The following is an 18755-nucleotide window of genomic DNA, read 5'->3' on the forward strand; positions in this document are numbered from 1 at the left end:
CACTTTTTTAAATCTAGGCGGAGGCTAATTCCTTGTGCTGACTGAGAAAGGCTGGCCAAGAAGCCTTTTGTTTCTAAAAACCTGTTTTGTGAGTGGTCAAGAAGGAGATAGTAGGATGGTCCTATGTGAAATGTCAGTCTGTATAAATTGTAATGTTGTGATGTGAAGTACACTCTGTGGATTGGCAATGCAGGTGTCAACGTCGGAAATAAAAGCATTTCTGTGGACAAACCCTCTCTCTGAACTGGATCCTTGTTGTATTCTTGCACTTAGGGAATAGTTATTGAATAGTGTTTTTCCTGTCTGATCAAATGGGACCATATACGACACCTGAAAATATAATCGGCTGTGGCTGTAAATTGAGGCAGTAAACTACCGTATGCCTAAAAATTAAATCGGCTGTGGCTGTAAGTTGAGGCAGTAAACTACCCTATGCCTGAAAATAAAATCGGCTGTTGCTGTAAGTTGAGGCAATAAACTACCCTATGCCTAAAATATCGGCTGTGGCTGTAAGTTGAGGCAATAAACTACCCTATGCCTAAAATATCGGCTATGGCTGTAAATTGAGGCAATAAACTACCCTATAACTAAAATATCTGCTGTGGTTGTAAATTGAGGCAATAAACTACCATATGCCTAAAAAAAGAAAAAGAAAAAATCAGCTGTAGGTTTTCTGGTGGGTTTCCGCTTCCTGTTTGTGGCTCGAGACGGAGACACAGGATAGATCCAAGATGGCGGCCGTGCAGCCTGACAGGGAGCTGCAGACTTCGGCTTTATGTCAAGAATTCGTCAATTTCTCTGCCAAGGACACTGCCTCGGTGAGTACATGATGTCACCGTGTGACGTCACCAAGGCTGGCATACGTCACGTGGCGTCTTTTGACGTGTCATGATGTCATATTAGCCGTTTTATTCCCATAAACATCTGACGTGTTTGTGTCACCCGAAGCAGCAGCAGCCCAGCCCCAGTTTCCCCCAGTGTTGCCATGTCCGCTTATTATAAGCGACTTTGGGCTTGTTTTTCAGCAAAGTTGCTTGTAAATATTGGTGGTGGCTTTTGGGGCTTGTTTCTAAAGTGTAGTTGTTTATTTGGGCTGTTTTCTAAAGTGTAGTTGTTTATTTGGGCTTGTTTCTAAAGTATTGTTGTTTATTTGGGTTGGTTTCTAAAGTGTAGTTGTTTATTTGGGCTTGTTTCTAAAGTGTAGTTGTTTATTTGTGCTTTTTTTCTAAAGTGTAGTTGTTTACTTGGTCTTGTTTCTAAAGTGTGGTTGTTTATTTGGTCTTGTTGTTTCTAAAGTGTGGTTGTTTATTTGGTCTTGTTGTTTCTAAAGTGTAGTTGTTTATTTGGTCTTGTTTTTAAAGTGTAGTTGTTCATTTGGTCTTGGTTCTAAAGTGTAGTTGTTTATTTGGGCTTGTTTCTAAAATGTAGTTGTTTATTTGGTCTTGTTTTTAAAGTGTAGTTGTTTATTTGGTCTTGTTTCTAAAGTGTAGTTGTTTATTTGGTCTTGTTTCTAAAGTGTAGTTGTTTATTTGGTCTTGTTTCTAAAGTGTAGTTGTTTATTTGGTCTTGTTTTTATGTTCATTTGGGCTTGTTTCCTAATATTGTTTAAACCAGCGTTTCACTTTCAAGTCAAGGACCCCTAAATGAATATGTATTTGTCTGCGGATCCCCATCTGAACATTTTATGCCAGGGACCCCTATACAAGATTTGTGTTGTTAAAATGTTCAAATTTCTTCAATTTGTTTGGAAAATAGCAGATCTACAAGCGGTGCAATTTTGTAGATGTAGTTATGGTTCAAATAGCCAATGTATATTTATTGTATTTTATTTTATTTTGTATATTATAAAATTATATATTTTATATTATATTGATTATGTTTAAAGTGCTCTTGTGGCCATGGTTGCTTATTTGTCTCACAAGATCTGGCAACACTGCTCTCCCCCTGTCTGTCTGCAGGCTAAAGCTAACAGGCTAGCAGCAGCTTGCCTTTAATTCAAGAAAAATACCTTATTTATTCCTCCTGTCCTCGGGTTTGTTCGTTTGACTTTAACGTTTTGACGACAAACTGTGCTCGTTGACCTGGTTTTAGGGGCTGACACGCCTCAGAGGTGTCATGTTTTGTTGTTTTTTACTTCGTATCAAAGAGAGAATCTGTAATGTCACGTTAACATGGGGTTTAAAGGGGGACGATGGACACAGACTTAAACAAACACCAACAATAACAATAAAACAGATTTAAAGGGGGCGATGAACACAGACGTAAACAAACACCAACAATAATAATAAAACATATTTTAAAGGGGGATGATGGACACAGATGTAAACAAACACCAAACATGACAATAAAATGGGATATGGACACAGACATAAACACTAACAATAAAACAGATTTAGACGTAAACAAACACTAATGACAATAAGTGGAGGCAAGTTTTTATTCTCTAGGGTCACTAATGAGCATTATGATCCACAAGTTACACTACATGACTTTAAACTTTATTTGAACAAGTTTTGTTGGTGTTTGTTTATGGTTTGAGCATTGTGTTTAACCACTTAAACCCTATATACTTCATGTTGTTGGTCAAATAGAGACAATAACCGATCTACAAACCTGTATGAATGTTATCTACTTTATCTTATCTACGAATGTTACCTACTTTCAGCTATTATGACATGCAAAGCATATGGTTCATGAGGATAAATGTGGTTTATACAAATACATTTTGACTTGACAGTGTGTCAGTGATTGTAGTCGGTTGTTATGTGACAGCTTGACAGTGTAGATTGTAGGCTATAGTGTAGCTTGTAGGCTATATGACTGTGTAGATTGCTAGGCTATATGAATGTGTAGATTGTAGGCTATATAACTGTGTAGATTGTAGGCTATATAACTGTGTAGATTGTAGGCTACAGTATATGACTGTGTATATTGTAGGCTATATAACTGTGTAGATTGTAGGCTGTGACAGTGCAGATTGTAGGCTATGATAATGTGACAGTGCAGATAGTAGGCTATGATAATGTGACAGTGCAGATTGTAGGCTATGATAATGTGACAGTGTAGATTGTAGGCTATGATAATGTGACAGTGCAGATTGTAGACTATGATAATGTGACAGTGCAGATTGTAGGCTATGATAATGTGACAGTGCAGATTGTAGACTATGATAATGTGACAGTGCAGATTGTAGGCTATGTGACAGTGCAGATTGTAGGCTATGTGACAGTGCAGATTGTAGGCTATGTGACAGTGTAGATTGTAGGCTATGTGACAGTGTAGATTGTAGGCTATGTGACTGTGCAGATTGTAGGCTATGTGACAGTGTAGATTGTACGCTATGTGACAGTGTAGATTGTAGGCTATGTGACAGTGTAGATTGTAGGCTATGTGACAGTGTAGATTGTAGGCTACGTGACAGTGTAGATTGTAGGCTATGTGACAGTGTAGATTGTAGGCTATGTGACAGTGTAGATTGTAGGCTATGTGACAGTGTAGATTGTAGGCTATGTGACAGTGCAGATTGTAGGCTATGTGACAGTGTAGATTGTAGGCTATGTGACTGTGCAGATTGTAGGCTATGTGACAGTGCAGATTGTAGGCTATGTGACAGTGTAGATTGTAGGCTATGTGACAGTGCAGATTGTAGGCTATGTGACAGTGCAGATTGTAGGCTATGTGACAGTGCAGATTGTAGGCTATGTGACAGTGAGTGCAGATTGTAGGCTATGTGACAGTGTAGATTGTAGGCTATGTGACAGTGTAGATTGTAGGCTATGTGACAGTGTAGATTGTAGGCTATGTGACTGTGCAGATTGTAGGCTATGTGACAGTGCAGATTGTAGGCTATGTGACAGTGTAGATTGTAGACTATGATAATGTGACAGTGTAGATTGTAGGCTATGTGACAGTGTAGATTGTAGGCTATGTGACAGTGTAGATTGTAGGCTATGTGACAGTGTAGATTGTAGGCTGTGACAGTGTAGATTGTAGGCTATGTGACTGTGCAGATTGTAGGCTATGTGACAGTGCAGATTGTAGGCTATGTGACAGTGTAGATTGTAGACTATGATAATGTGACAGTGTAGATTGTAGACTATGATAATGTGACAGTGTAGATTGTAGGCTATGTGACAGTGCAGATTGTAGGCTATGTGACAGTGCAGATTGTAGGCTATGTGACAGTGTAGATTGTAGACTATGATAATGTGACAGTGTAGATTGTAGACTATGATAATGTGACAGTGTAGATTGTAGGCTATGTGACAGTGCAGATTGTAGGCTATGTGACAGTGCAGATTGTAGGCTATGTGACAGTGTAGATTGTAGACTATGATAATGTGACAGTGTAGATTGTAGGCTATGTGACAGTGTAGATTGTAGGCTATGTGACAGTGTAGATTGTAGGCTATGTGACAGTGTAGATTGTAGGCTATGTGACAGTGTAGATTGTAGACTATGATAATGTGACAGTGTAGATTGTAGGCTATGTGACAGTGTAGATTGTAGGCTATGTGACAGTGTAGATTGTAGGCTATGTGACAGTGTAGATTGTAGGCTGTGACAGTGTAGATTGTAGGCTATGTGACTGTGCAGATTGTAGGCTATGTGACAGTGCAGATTGTAGGCTATGTGACAGTGTAGATTGTAGACTATGATAATGTGACAGTGTAGATTGTAGACTATGATAATGTGACAGTGTAGATTGTAGGCTATGTGACAGTGCAGATTGTAGGCTATGTGACAGTGCAGATTGTAGGCTATGTGACAGTGTAGATTGTAGACTATGATAATGTGACAGTGTAGATTGTAGACTATGATAATGTGACAGTGTAGATTGTAGGCTATGTGACAGTGCAGATTGTAGGCTATGTGACAGTGCAGATTGTAGGCTATGTGACAGTGTAGATTGTAGACTATGTGACAGTGTAGATTGTAGACTATGATAATGTGACAGTGTAGATTGTAGACTATGATAATGTGACAGTGTAGATTGTAGGCTATGTGACAGTGCAGATTGTAGGCTATGTGACAGTGTAGATTGTAGGCTATGTGACAGTGTAGATTGTAGGCTATGTGACAGTGTAGATTGTAGGCTATGTGACAGTGTAGATTGTAGACTATGATAATGTGACAGTGTAGATTGTAGGCTATGTGACAGTGCAGATTGTAGGCTATGTGACAGTGTAGATTGTAGACTATGATAATGTGACAGTGTAGATTGTAGGCTATGTGACAGTGTAGATTGTAGGCTATGTGACAGTGTAGATTGTAGGCTATGTGACAGTGTAGATTGTAGGCTATGTGACAGTGTAGATTGTAGGCTATGTGACAGTGTAGATTGTAGGCTGTGACAGTGTAGATTGTAGGCTGTGACTGTGCAGATTGTAGGCTATGTGACAGTGCAGATTGTAGGCTATGTGACAGTGCAGATTGTAGGCTATGTGACAGTGTAGATTGTAGGCTATGTGACAGTGCAGATTGTAGGCTCTGTGACAGTGTAGATTGTAGGCTGTGACAGTGTAGATTGTAGGCTGTGACAGTGCAGATTGTAGGCTATGTGACAGTGCAGATTGTAGGCTATGTGACTGTGCAGATTGTAGGCTATGTGACAGTGCAGATTGTAGGCTATGTGACAGTGTAGATTGTAGGCTATGTGACAGTGCAGATTGTAGGCTCTGTGACAGTGTAGATTGTAGGCTGTGACAGTGTAGATCTGAAAACTGTTTGGATTTAGAAGACATTTGTGGAATCGGTCTCAGGTCTCAATGGGTTAAACTTAGTTGGGCTATCACAATTATGAAATCATATTTGTGACAGAAAGGAACTTGTGGGCTGGTTCAGGCAGACTTGAGTTGACAGGTAGAAAATGATTGATTGGTTGGAGACACTGAACAGCCTGTCCCTGTGGCAAAAAGCACTGTGTGTGTGTGTGTGTGTGTGTGAGTGTGTGAGACAAATAACTTGCATAATTTCACAACTTTATACTTTATATGAACGTTTTGAGCTTTTTCAGCATGGAAATGATTATGACAATTATGCACAAAATAATTGAGATAATCTCAAATAATTGCGATTATGTAATAATTGTGACTGGCCTGGCCATAAGTCCACTATTTATCTATTTTTCTCTTTATGGCTGTGAGGGTCCAGGGTCTACTTGTCCACCAAGATGTTACAAAATGGGACAAAACACCAAAATAGACTCTGTGCATAACACAGTAGATCCCTTTTCCTAGAAGGTGGTGTAATGCAGTGGTGTAAAGTAACTAAGTACATTTACTCAAGTATTGTACTTAAGTACAATTTTGAGGTATTTTTACTTTACTGGAGTATTTCCAATTGTCAGCACTTATACTTCTATTCCACTACATCTTAGAGGCAAATATTGTAATTTTACTCCACTATAATTATTTGAAAACTTTAGTTACTAGTTACTTTGTAGATTTGTATTATTATTACAAAACACACATTACCCACTTCAGCCCTATATACATTGCACCCATTTCACCCATTTGAATGTGACATTCTGCACTTTTACTTTTGTACTTTTAAGTATATTTTGATACCAATACTTTTGTGCTTTTAAATTTTGAATTCTGGACTTTTACTTGTAACAGAGTATTTCTATATTGCAGCATTGATACTTTTACTTAAAAAATGTGAGTACTTTTACCACCACTGGTGTCATGAACATTTCCTGTTCCGGGTAGAGTTTCCCCCCAAGACAAAAAAACCCCACACCATCTCCGGTTAACTTCCTGTATCTGTGTGAAGTAGGTGGCTGCCTTTTTGAGGAGACCGGAAGCAGGTTGGAGTCTATTCATTCCAATGGAATAGTGAGCGTGAACACAGCTTCTGAACCATTCTCTAGCCTATTGGTTCTCAAAGTGGGGTCCTTGGGGGGGGGGGGGTTACCGGGGGGTACCAGCGAAATTAGTTAATAAAGCTTCGCAATCATTTTAACCCCTTTATCCATATTTTGTACTTTGGCTATTCAAAAATAGCAGCTATGCAAGCTCATAGCATGGCACCCACCGAGTGCCGCGCTATGAGCTTGTAGATCTGCTATTTTTGAAGAATCGTGAACACAAATCTTTGAATATATATATATTTTTAAGCAAACATTTGTTACTCAAATCTTTGCTTCTGGGGGGTCCCTGGAACAACATATTTTGAGGTGTGTGTGTGTGTGTGTGTGTGTGTGTGTGTGTGTGTGTGTGTGTGTGTGCGCGCGCGCGTGTGCGTGTGTGCGCGTGTGCGTGTGTGGGAGACCTGCAGACTGCTGTGGCTGATCAGAGCTCATTCTGCTGACTCCAACAGTGTCAAAGCACTATCTCAGCTGTTGTTAAAAGGGACTTAATCCATGTGCACTGTGTGTGTGTGTGTGTGTGTGTGTGTGTGTGTGTGTGTGTGTGTGTGTGTGTGTGTGTGTGTGTGTGTGTGTGTGTGTGTGTGTGTGTGTGTGTGTGTGTGTGTGTGTGTGTGTGCGCCAGCCCCAGAGAGAGAGAGACTGTGACCACAGTGTGTGGTTCATCAGGCTGGGCAACACCTAGCCGGTCGAGTGTCTAAACGGAAGTACCGGAATTTGGCGATTACGTTGATGCTTTTCAAATCTGTTAAAATTCTCCATGAATGAAACGAGCGTTGTGATTGGTTAAAAAAGATAGTTTCCGGGGGAAATGCATACGATTGATTTACCTCGAACGTGTTTGCAGATCTACAAACGCGTCGCATAGCGATGCTGTTTTTAGCTTGTAGATCGGCTATTTGTTCTACTTTTGTGTGACACTATTAGTATTGTGACGAGGTAGGGCATTAATTCATGAAAAAATATAAAAAATTGATGTATGGAGATAAGAGATTTCTGCCTGACAGCGACCATATTTGGGTTGTTTTGTAGACAGACGACTACTGTGTTTGTTAGACTGTGTGTGTGTGACTCTGTGTGTGTGTGTCCTGCAGCAGTTAGTAATGCGATCCTGGAGAACAGCATGCAGGCTGCAACCTCACTGACGCACATCATGGTGTGTGTGTGTGTGTGTGTGTGTGTGTGTGTGTGTGTGTGTGTGTGTGTGTGTGTGTGTTTGATAGAGCATCAACAGGCTTTTGGGTACACACACACAATCCAATACATATTGTTGCTGTCGGGCAGAAAACTCTTATCTACATATTTTAACTTTTTGTGCTTTTCCGTAAATTAACGGCTTACTTGATCATAGTACAGTGTCACACAAACGCATCAAAAGTAGCAGATCTACAAGCTCTAAACGAGGAAAGAAAGGATGCGTTTTGAGCTTGTAGATCTGCTACTTTTGCTATTTTTGAATTTGAATCCTGAAAAGTAACAGTTTTGGACATACAGTATGAGGTTTCCACCTGACAGAGAGTGTGTGTGTGTGTGTGTGTGTGTGTGTGTGTGTGTGTGTGTGTGTGTGTGTGTGTGTGTGTGTGTGTGTGTGTGTGTGTGTGTGTGTGTGTGTGTGTGTGTGTGTGTGTGTGTGTGTGTGTGTGTGTGTGCGTGTGTGTGGGGTTTACAACTATGCACGGCCCTTGCTATATAATATCTGCTGTGTCAGCGTCCCTTTTCTGGGGCCAAGATAGCTGATCTTCAAGCTGACATTGTGAGCTGCTTAAACTTTAGAAACCGTCAACTGTTCAGTTAGCAGGTTAGTCCTGTTTAACTCCTACAGTACCTGCTGTCTCTGTATCGCATTACTGGTTCTTTTGTAGGCCTGCCTTTTGTCAGTCCGGTCTGTCTCCATGGTGACAGACAGACATTGCCCACCCAACGGTCAGCTCACTTCCTGTATGACTGTTGAAAGGCCTGTCACAATTATGACATAATCGCAATTATTTTTTGCATAATCTTCGCAATCATTTCCATGTTGAAAAATGTTCATATATTTTAAAACCTTAAAAAAATAGTACAAATAGCAGATCTACAAGCTGAAAACGTGTCACGATGTGACACGTTTCAGTATTGTCTCTATCTCAGGTGCTACAATTTGAGTGTCCTTCCTTAACGTGACAAAGTTTGAGAACCACTGGATTAATCAATAGTCGATTAAGTGTTAACATCCCAACTTTCCCTGGTAGTTACGTGTCATTTTCATATCGTTCCCATCAGTGTTAATTTTGACAGCAAATCTTGATTTAGTTTTTGAATAAAATGAAGAAAAAGTTTTAATCATATATTAGTCATCTGAAATGTTTTAGTTTTAGTCTAGTTTTAGTCGACTAAATATCATAAGATTTTAGTCGACTAAATCTACAGTTGATTTTGTCGACAAAAATGTAATTTAGCCTTGATGGTGTCGTAATGACTGATTGTACACTTGATTGCATGCTGAAAATAGACAAATCTACAAGCTCACGCTGCAACGCGTTGTGAGCTTGTAGATCGGCTATTTTCAGAGCGCAACCAAACACCCGAGCGCAACCAAACCTAAAATGACTTGTCTTTTACTTCTACTGGATCTCTTCTCCACTAGTCCCTCACTAACATTTTTGTCAAGTTTTTATTTGTTGACGAAATTGTCAATATATTTAGTCTCAGTTTTAGTCATCATAGCTTAGTTTTTATTTAGTTTTGGTCTATGAAAAGGTAGGCGAAACATTTTTCTTCCCAGTTTTAGTCGACGAAATTAACACCGTTTTCCCCATATCTGTTCCCTCTCTCCAGTCATGGCTCCTCCAGTCTCCAGACCTCTGCAGTCAGATCTACGGCCACCTGGCGGCTTACGTGCCTCGAATCTACTGCCTGGGCCCCAACCTCAACCCCCAGAGCGAGGACCTGCTGTCCCAGATGCTGCTGCTGGCCCCTCTGGAGTGGTTCCTGTGTGGAGAGGAGCCTGCCGTGGGCCTGGCCAAGCTGGAGGAGAACCAGTCGCCCTCGCACCTCTGTGGACACGTCTTCAAAGTGGGAGAGCCCACCTACTCCTGCAGGTTGGGTTTTGGCGTACGGCGGTGGTTCTCAAACTGTTTCACGTCAAGGACCACCCAAAATTATATGTATTTGGCCGCGGGACCCCCATCTCAAAATATTTTCAGGGACCCCCCAGAAGCAATTGGGGGGTCCTTGGCACAAAACAGTTTGAGAACTACTCATTTAGAAAGCATTTGTAGATTCGGCCTTAGGTCTTAATGGGTTAATCTCTTGTATTTTTTGTCTTTTGTTAGAAACGATGTTGCAACAAATTCATGTCTGTGTGTCAGACATGAGCCGTTTGTGTCATGTCGCAAGACAGGTGATGTTTATTTTATAAAGCTTTATGTTTTCTTTATTTTCTGAAGTAATTTCTTGTCTTTCAGGGAGTGTGCGGCGGACCCAACCTGCGTCCTGTGCATGCAGTGTTTCCTGGGCAGCGTTCACAAAGAGCACCGCTACAGGGTAACTAACACACACACACACACACACACACACACACACACACACACACACACACACACACACACACACACACACACACACACACACACACACACACACACACACACACACACACACACACACACACACACACACACACACACACACACACACACACACAGAGAGAGAGCTGTCATACACAGGTGTGTGTGTGTGTTCCTGACATAATGGGGACAGTTAAGTCCCAAGTAATTCAATTGCTCCCAAATGTGGTCTACTGTGTGACAGGAATATTGTCATTGGTGCCTGAAGTCAGGTTTTCAATGACGGCCACTGTCCTTTGCAGGTGTGTGTGCGTGTGCGTGTTTGTGCACTTAACTATACAAGTCATCTAGCCTGAATTGATGTCTAAACTCGTGTGTGTGTGTGTGTGTGTGTGTGTGTGTGTGTGTGTGTGTGTGTGTGTGTGTGTGTGTGTGTGTGTGTGTGTGTGTGTGTGTGTGTGTGTGTGTGTGTGTGTGTGTGTGTGTGTGTGTGTGTGTGTGTGTGTGTGTGTGTAGATGACTACGTCAGGTGGAGGAGGGTTCTGTGACTGTGGAGATGACGAGGCGTGGAAAAAGGCTCCTTCTTGTCAGAAACACCAGCCTAACATCACAGACTCACAGGAGGTAAACACTAGTACACTTACACTAACTAGTAACTCAAATGTTTCCAAAAAGTATTCCAAATTGTTTAACATTATTCATTTTTTTGGGAAAATAGCAGATGTACAGGATCAGGTGTCACGTATCAAATCAAATCAAACTTTATTTATATAGCACATTTACAACAATCAAAATTGACCAAAGTGCTGTACATAGAGGATCAACAGAACAGTACTGTGCGACAACATAGTCACAGGACATGCAAAAAATATAAACATATGAAACTAGATAAAGTGCTCCTCGGAGCACAGGTCTCCGACAGGTCAGGTACGTTATTGTGGCCTCCTGGTGGTGCTATAATAGGCCAATGTGAAAAGGGTGCCATTTATTTTATGGAAATCGGACAGACCTGTGTTGATCACATGACTATAGAGATACTGTGTACCAATTTGCATGACGTTTGGATAAAATCTGTAGGATTAATATAAAAAAATGGGTTTTGCACAAATTCGCCTCCTGGTGGTGCTATAACAGGCCCATGTGAAAATTTTGAGGCAGAGGTTCTGAATTGGCATCCAGGGAGTGTGTGTGCACAGTTTCGCAGCGACCGGGCCAACGGTGCCGTAGATTAGCTTCTAATGGACGGACAGGGCACACGGACGGACACACGCGGACATGGACGGACGGACAGGGTGCAAAACACACTCTCTCGCCATGCCTTTCGGCTTGGCGGGGACAAATGGATAAAAGACAACGACTCAAACAACATTAAAAGCTAGAGAAAATAAATGAGTATTGAGTAGAGATTTAAAAACCCCAATAGTCTGTGCACTTCTAATGGGAAGGGGTAAATGTAGTTTGTGTCTTTTATAGTGACCTAGGTATATATATATATACATATTGACTGTATGTTGTCTTTTAACCACTGCACAAATGAACTTCCAAAAGGAAAATAAAGTTGTTTGAAGTTGAAGTTGAAAGTAGTCCCACAAATATGAGCATGTGAAGTAGAAAGTAGCCCCAAAAACCTTAATCCCACAACTTCCAATATTTTCAAGTGACTTTACAGGAATACAGGCCTAGAGTCACTTATAATAAGCAGACTTGGCAACACTGCTGACTACCCATGATAATCGTCACATATTTGTGTGTAACCAATCCTGACTAACCAAGATCATGGTCACATATTTGTGTGTAACTAATCTGACTACGGTAACTGTGGTCATGGTCACACATATGTGTGTAACCAATCCTGACTACCCATGATAATGGTCACATATTTGTGTGTAACCAATCCTGACTACCCATGATAATAGTCACATATTTGTGTGTAACCAATCCTGACTAACCATGATAATGTTCACATATGTGTTCCAGGACCCTCTGTCTCAGCTGTCAGATGACATGACGGCTCGCTGTCACAGCATGTTTTCTGTCATCCTCAAATACGCCGTGGACATGCTGACCTGGGACCAAGAAGACCAGCTTCCACTGGGACTGGAACCCCCGTACGACACACACACACACACACACACACACACACACACACACACACACACACACACACACACACACACACACACACACACACACACACACACACACACACACACACACACACACACACACACACACTAGAGATACATTAAGCGTTTGAATTTATTTTATTTGTAAACGTGTATGTTTAGTATTGTGTGGTTAAATGCTCTCAAACGTACAATGTTGCTGTGAAATGTACAAGCCTTGAACACAACAACCGTATCATATGTAGCCTATTGTCGCATTTTTTTGGTAAATTGATGCCCTACTTTGTCAATTTGTAGTTACATCATATCGTTGCTGTCGGGCAGAAAACCTCTTATCTCCATATTTTGTATGTGTGTGTTGCAGAGAGCGGGCGGATACGTACTACTGCATGCTGTTCAACGATGAGGTTCACACCTATGAGCAGGTGATCTACACGCTGCAGAAGGCCGTCAGCTGCACTCAGAAAGAGGCCGTCAGCTTCGCCACCACCGTGGACAGAGACGTGAGTTCAGCACAAACTCCACAACTACAATTTTGTCGCTGTCGGGCAGAAACCTCTTATCTCCATATTTAAACTGTTTGTGTATTTTTCGTAAATGAATGCCCCTACTTGATCTTACTGCATCGTCACACAAAAGTATCAACATTTGTAAATCTGCAAGCTCAAAATGCGGCGCGGCGCAATGCGTTTTGAGCTTGGCGATCTGCTACTGTTTTGGAATTTGAATCCTGAAAAGTACACATTTTTGACCTATGACCTTCCACCCGACAGCTCTTATCCAGAGTGACTTACAATAAGCAAGATAAACACATACATGGAATGCAGAGAGACAGTGTTGCGCCTCAGTAAATTAGGATCACAAGCAAACCAAAATCCTAGCATCAGTCTAAACAACGTACTTGTCACGATCTGCAGTTTCTTTAGACTAATTTGGGTCTGCCCGGGCTATTATTTGCAGTTTCTTCAGCCTAATTGGAACTGTAACAAAATAATGGCCCGGTGCAGGCCGAGTGAAAAAAATAATAAAAGCCTGCTGCAAATAGCCGCCTGGTTCCTTTTTCAGCGCCTGAGGTCATAATCGATTTTGCGTATTAAACGCCCGGGCTATTATTTGGAAATATACGGTATTAACTATAGGATACCAGGTAAACAATGAACCTAGCATCTGTCTAATAACATGCTATCTACATTTTAAAAATGGAACATTGTGGTCAAGAAAAAAGCAAGCCTTAAGGCTTTAAACCCACCAGGCGCACAAGCATTAGCACGCGGACGCTGATGTTCTTCCGCTCAATGAATGCAGCCGTTCTCACCGCATGGACACTCCATTCGTGCACGTGAAGATTTTTCCCCCCCGCTTAACATGATCTAATATACTGTGTGTGTGTGTGTTTGTGTGTGTGTGTGTGTGTGTGTGTCAGGGGAGGAAGTCAGTTCGTTTTGGAGACTTCCAGTTCTGCGAACAGGCTAAGACAGTCATAGTGGTGAGTTGACTGTTAAACACTGTACTATACTGTAGCATATACTGTGATTGATCATAGACTGTAGAAAATAATATTTATACCAGTTGCACGCTGGTTTCGTGCGCCGAAAAATAGCCCACCTACTGCTATTTTTGAGCTTTAGTGTCATGGTTAAAAATGGCATTCATAAAATCACTGTTTTAACCCATTCAAACCGGGAAGGCACCCGTGTCATTTTAGAGTTTTACGTTGGCTATTCAAAAATAGCAGATGTACAAGCTCGCAGCGCGTCACTTCGTGCCGCGCTGCGAGCTTGTACATCTGCTATTTTTGAACATTGTTGAAAAATCTTGAAAGTGCGTGAGAGTACTGATTTTGAAGGCACCCTACACAAACCTGTGTAGGGCGCCCGCTGCCGGTCTAGCGTTCCAGGCGCATACCACATATAGGCTCCAACAGCGCATCGCGGGTTCGAGTCCCGATCCCGACGATCTTTGCTGCTTGTCTCTCCCCGTCTCTCTTTCCCTGTTTCCTGTCCTTCTCCACTGTACATACTATCAATAAAGGCAAAAAAATTATTAAAAAAAATCCCCAAATTTGGCTCATGTCAGAAACATGCGTATGACAGCTCTCTCTGTGTGTGTGTGTGTGTGTGTGTGTGTGTGTGTGTGTGTGTGTGTGTGTGTGTGTGTGTGTGTGTGTGTGTGTGTGTGTGTGTGTGTGTGTGTGTGTGTGTGTGTGTGTGTGTGTGTGTGTGAGTGTTTAGAGGAACACCAGTCGGCAGTCTAAACCTCTCAGGGTCCAGGTGATGCACTCCTCGGTGGTGGCTCATCAGTGCTTCGCTCTCAAAGCTCTCACCTGGCTAGGACACGTGATAGGGTACTCAGGTGAGTTCAGATCAAAATACCAAAAACCCTGAGGAAGACTTTACGGTCGAAACATTGGTTTCTTTTTGAATAAACTGTTTGCATCGTGGCTAAGAGCCGTGCGGCCTCATCCTTTGTCAATACTTTTACCTGCCGTGGCCAGCACCTCATCAACACAGGTGTGCTCTCCCTCCTCTGTGTTTGCCTAACGAGTCCTAGATCCTTACCTCCTCTCCTAACTCCCTCTATTCTACGCCACTCTACTCTGTTCTGTTCTGTTCATTGTACATTTTTGAAGGCAAATTTAGTTTTTGTCAGTTTTTTTTAATACAATTCCATGTAGTTTTTGTCACATTTTAGTCATCTGAAATGTTTTAGTCTAGTTTAGTCTTTTTTTTATACCACGACCCCATATTATGGGGGAACCTTTTTGCGACCTCATCAATCCCCCCTAAATTTAAATCTGCGAGGGTACAGATGGAATTCAATGAAAAGTAAAGTACAAATACATGGACCCGTGGTCCATGTATTTGTACTACCCGCCCATAAGCATTTAGCCCAAATATGTTGCTAGAAGTTCTAGAAGCAACATATTGCTTGAGACAGAGTTTATTGATCCAGCTCTCGATTTTATCTTTGGCCACCGGCTGTGGCGTTATTCTCTATCGCGGTAGCTGTTGGCAACTGGTCTGGTTGTCTTGTCTTTGAGAATGATCTCCCCACTCGCTCGGTAATGTTACATCGCAATCTAAATTTTACTCTGCGAGAATACAGATGGAACCAAATGGACCCGTGGTCCACGTATTGGTACCACCCGCTCATAACGAACATAAATAAGTCTAAGTAAATCGTTTATGAACAGCTAAAATCTGTTCATGTGCCTCAGCCTCTGCAAGGGCTTGTGTGTGTTGTCTTGTGCTGATGCTTGTTCTCGGTCAGTGTTGGGAGGCGGAGCTGTGTGTGTGTATGAGGAGTGGCCGTCCTCTTCACGCTGGTCGCGACGACCTCACTTTTTTCCCTTTCTTTTACCGTTTCTTGCTAAAAAAAAGTAGTTTGAGAACCGCTGGTCTAGTCTTTAGTTGATTAAATATCATGATATTTTAGTCGGCTAAATGTACAGTTGAGGCCGTGATGGCGTCGTAATGCCCGATTTATACATAGCTGTGTGCCAAAAATAACCGATCTACAAGCTTAGCTTGTAGATCTACTATTTTTGGAGCACTGCACCCAGCATAAAATGAACTGGATCTCTTCTCCACTTGTCCTTCCCTAACTTTTTTGTCTAGTTTGTATTTGTTGCCAAAATTGTAAATATATTTATTCATTGTTTTAGTCGTCATAGCTTAGTTTTTATTTCGTTTTTATTTAGTTTTCGTCAGTGAAAAAAGGTAGTCGATGAACATTGTTCGTCATAGTTTTAGTCGTCGAAATGAACACTGCTTGTATTCTAAATGCCGAATAAATAATGGACCTTGATCTGAAAAGGGTTGAAAGCCACTGTGATATACATATATACTGTACTATGTTCTACTGTGTTATGTTGTTGCACCCTGGCCGGGTCATACCAAAGACTATACAAATGGGACCCAATGCCTCCCGGCTTGGCACGTCAATCAGCATCAAGGGTTGGAATGGGGGGGGGGGTCAAGTCCCTGTGACATACTAGCCTCGTGTCCAGGGGGTGGTGTACTGTATTTCATTGTGTTAGTACTAGTTAATACTCATCTGTGTTTGCAGATGCTCTGAGGAGGGTGCTGTGTCAGGTTGTATTACATAGTGTTATATTATATATTATTATATTATATTATATTACAGATGCTCTGAGGAGGGTGCTGTGTCAGGTTGGTCTACAGAGAGGACCTGAAGGAGAACAGTCTCTGGTCGACACTCTGATGCTGTGTGACTCCAAGATGTGGAAAGGTAACACCTCACTGACCGACCGACTGTTTACTGACTGTTTACTGACTGTTTACTGACTGACTGACTGTTTAGTGATTATTTCTGTACTTGAAGTCGAGCTGAAATGAAGACTAGAAAAATGTGCTCCTCGGAGCACAGGTCTCCGCCAAGGCAGGTAGCTTATTGTGGGCCAGCAACGTTTCGCGGCAATTGGACGCTGCGTTCATGATTTGATGATTTTGTTCAAAACGGGCCAAACTTTTGAAGCCAATCTTAACCAATCAGGATGGAATATGAAAAATCGGACAGATCCGTCATGATCACATAACTATAGAGATGATGTGTACCGATTGGTATGATGTTTGGACAAAATCTGTAGGAGTAATATCCAAAAATGGGTTTTGCAAAAATCGGCTTCCTGGTGGCGCTATAACAGGAATGAGTTTTTAACCCGTTTAGATCAAATGCAAGGTAATATTTTGCAAAATAATTAAAATCTTGTACACAGAGCTATGATTCATTTAAGCTGCAGACACTAGAGGGCAGTGTTGTTGTTGTATGCAGTTAACCTCCGTGTGGTGCTTGGTTTCCCAAGTACAAATGGAACCTTCTTCCAATAGTATTTGTGTTTGTGAATAACTTTGTCGTGTGTGTGTGTGCCTGTGTGTAGGAGCGAGGAATGTGTACCATCAGCTGTTAATGAGCAGCCTCCTCATGGATCTGAAGTATAAGAAGCTGTTTGCCATCCAGTTCGCTAAAGTAAGAATTGTTGTATTTTTTATAAATTAAAAGTGAAAAACGTTATTGCACACACACACACACACACACACACACACACACACACACACACACACACACACACACACACACACACTTTACCGAAAATAGCAGATCTACAAGCACACAGCGCCTCGCTGTGCGAGTCGTTGTGTGCTAGTAGATCTTTTATTTTCAATGTAAAAAAAAAGTTCCAATCTCACAATGATTTGTAGTAACTCTGAGGACCCCCCAAGGGGTCCCGGACCCCCTGTTGAAGACCCCTGCTGCAGACTTTATATCGTATCGTATAGTTTTCCTACCAGCCAGAGTGGTGCATGATTTACTCATCAAAGACTACATTTACCTAGCCTGGTAAACCCTCCCTCCGGAAATCTCATTTCCATTTGATTTCAGGAGTGAGTCTGGCCTGAACCGCCTTTCTGCAATATTCGCTGTGGGCTGGAGTTGTGCGGGAGTAATACCGTTGACTGACAACCCCTTCAACCAATGATCGTTTTTCCCCTTCAGCCAATCAGCAGTTCATTTTGACGACCTCCAGACTATGTGACGCAACGGGACTTTTGGGACGGCCATGCCGAAAATAGGTTGCCTTATTGGGATACATGCGTGTCACTCCCCGCCCCTGCCGGTTCTCTAAATTTATATTTTTAAATAGGCTCTGTCATGATTAATTGACCACATATATGAAGTTAAACAACTAAATTCTATCCAAACGATATCTTAATAGTAAATTCCGTGCCTCAAAAAAGAAGTTTGAGACCGTTTTAAAACCGAAAATAAGAAGTCACGGCACTCGCAGAAACAACAATGGCTGCCGTTCGTCTTTTGTCGGCCCCAGTCAGGCTGCACTCGGCTTCATTCGGGCTCACTCGAACTCGCCACCTGATTGGCCAACTGTCGCTGTCAATTACAGAACGATGTGCGACGACGCTGATAGGCTCGTCAGGTCGGCGTACAGAGCGAATATTGCAGATAGGCGGTTCAGCCCAGACTCACTCCTGAAATCAAATGGAAATGAGACTTCCGGAGGGAGGGTTTACCAGGCTAACATTTACCCTACCTTTGGTTAATCTGGGTTCCTGTAGCAGTTTCACCACTGCAAATTAATAGTAATAAATAGTAGCCTCATTTTTTTTCTTAGGTTAATGGTTAATTAACCGCTACAGAGTTTCGATTAACAGTGATGACAAGCATTCAAAATGG

At 41.8% G+C, this 18755-nt stretch overlaps 1 protein-coding gene across 4 annotated transcripts in view; it reads left to right on the forward strand.

Annotated features, from left to right (window-relative positions):
- Positions 1 to 720: 720 nt before the first annotated feature.
- The window catches only part of ubr2 (ubiquitin protein ligase E3 component n-recognin 2), a 50231-nt gene continuing 32196 nt past the window's right edge, over positions 721 to 18755 (forward strand). For all 4 annotated transcript variants that reach the window (XM_084077067.1, XM_084077069.1, XM_084077068.1 and 1 more), the window contains exons 1-10: positions 721 to 818; positions 9686 to 9948; positions 10315 to 10393; positions 10933 to 11040; positions 12394 to 12524; positions 12907 to 13045; positions 13966 to 14028; positions 14774 to 14894; positions 16689 to 16793; positions 17443 to 17531. In XM_084077067.1, the coding sequence (XP_083933193.1) occupies positions 732 to 818; positions 9686 to 9948; positions 10315 to 10393; positions 10933 to 11040; positions 12394 to 12524; positions 12907 to 13045; positions 13966 to 14028; positions 14774 to 14894; positions 16689 to 16793; positions 17443 to 17531 (1185 nt within the window). In that variant the 5' untranslated portion in view covers positions 721 to 731. The remainder of the gene's footprint in view (positions 819 to 9685; positions 9949 to 10314; positions 10394 to 10932; positions 11041 to 12393; positions 12525 to 12906; positions 13046 to 13965; positions 14029 to 14773; positions 14895 to 16688; positions 16794 to 17442; positions 17532 to 18755) is intronic.

This window comes from Gymnoscopelus microlampas (assembly GCF_963454915.1).
Source record: "Gymnoscopelus microlampas genome assembly, chromosome: 13".
Lineage (NCBI taxonomy): Eukaryota > Metazoa > Chordata > Actinopteri > Myctophiformes > Myctophidae > Gymnoscopelus > Gymnoscopelus microlampas.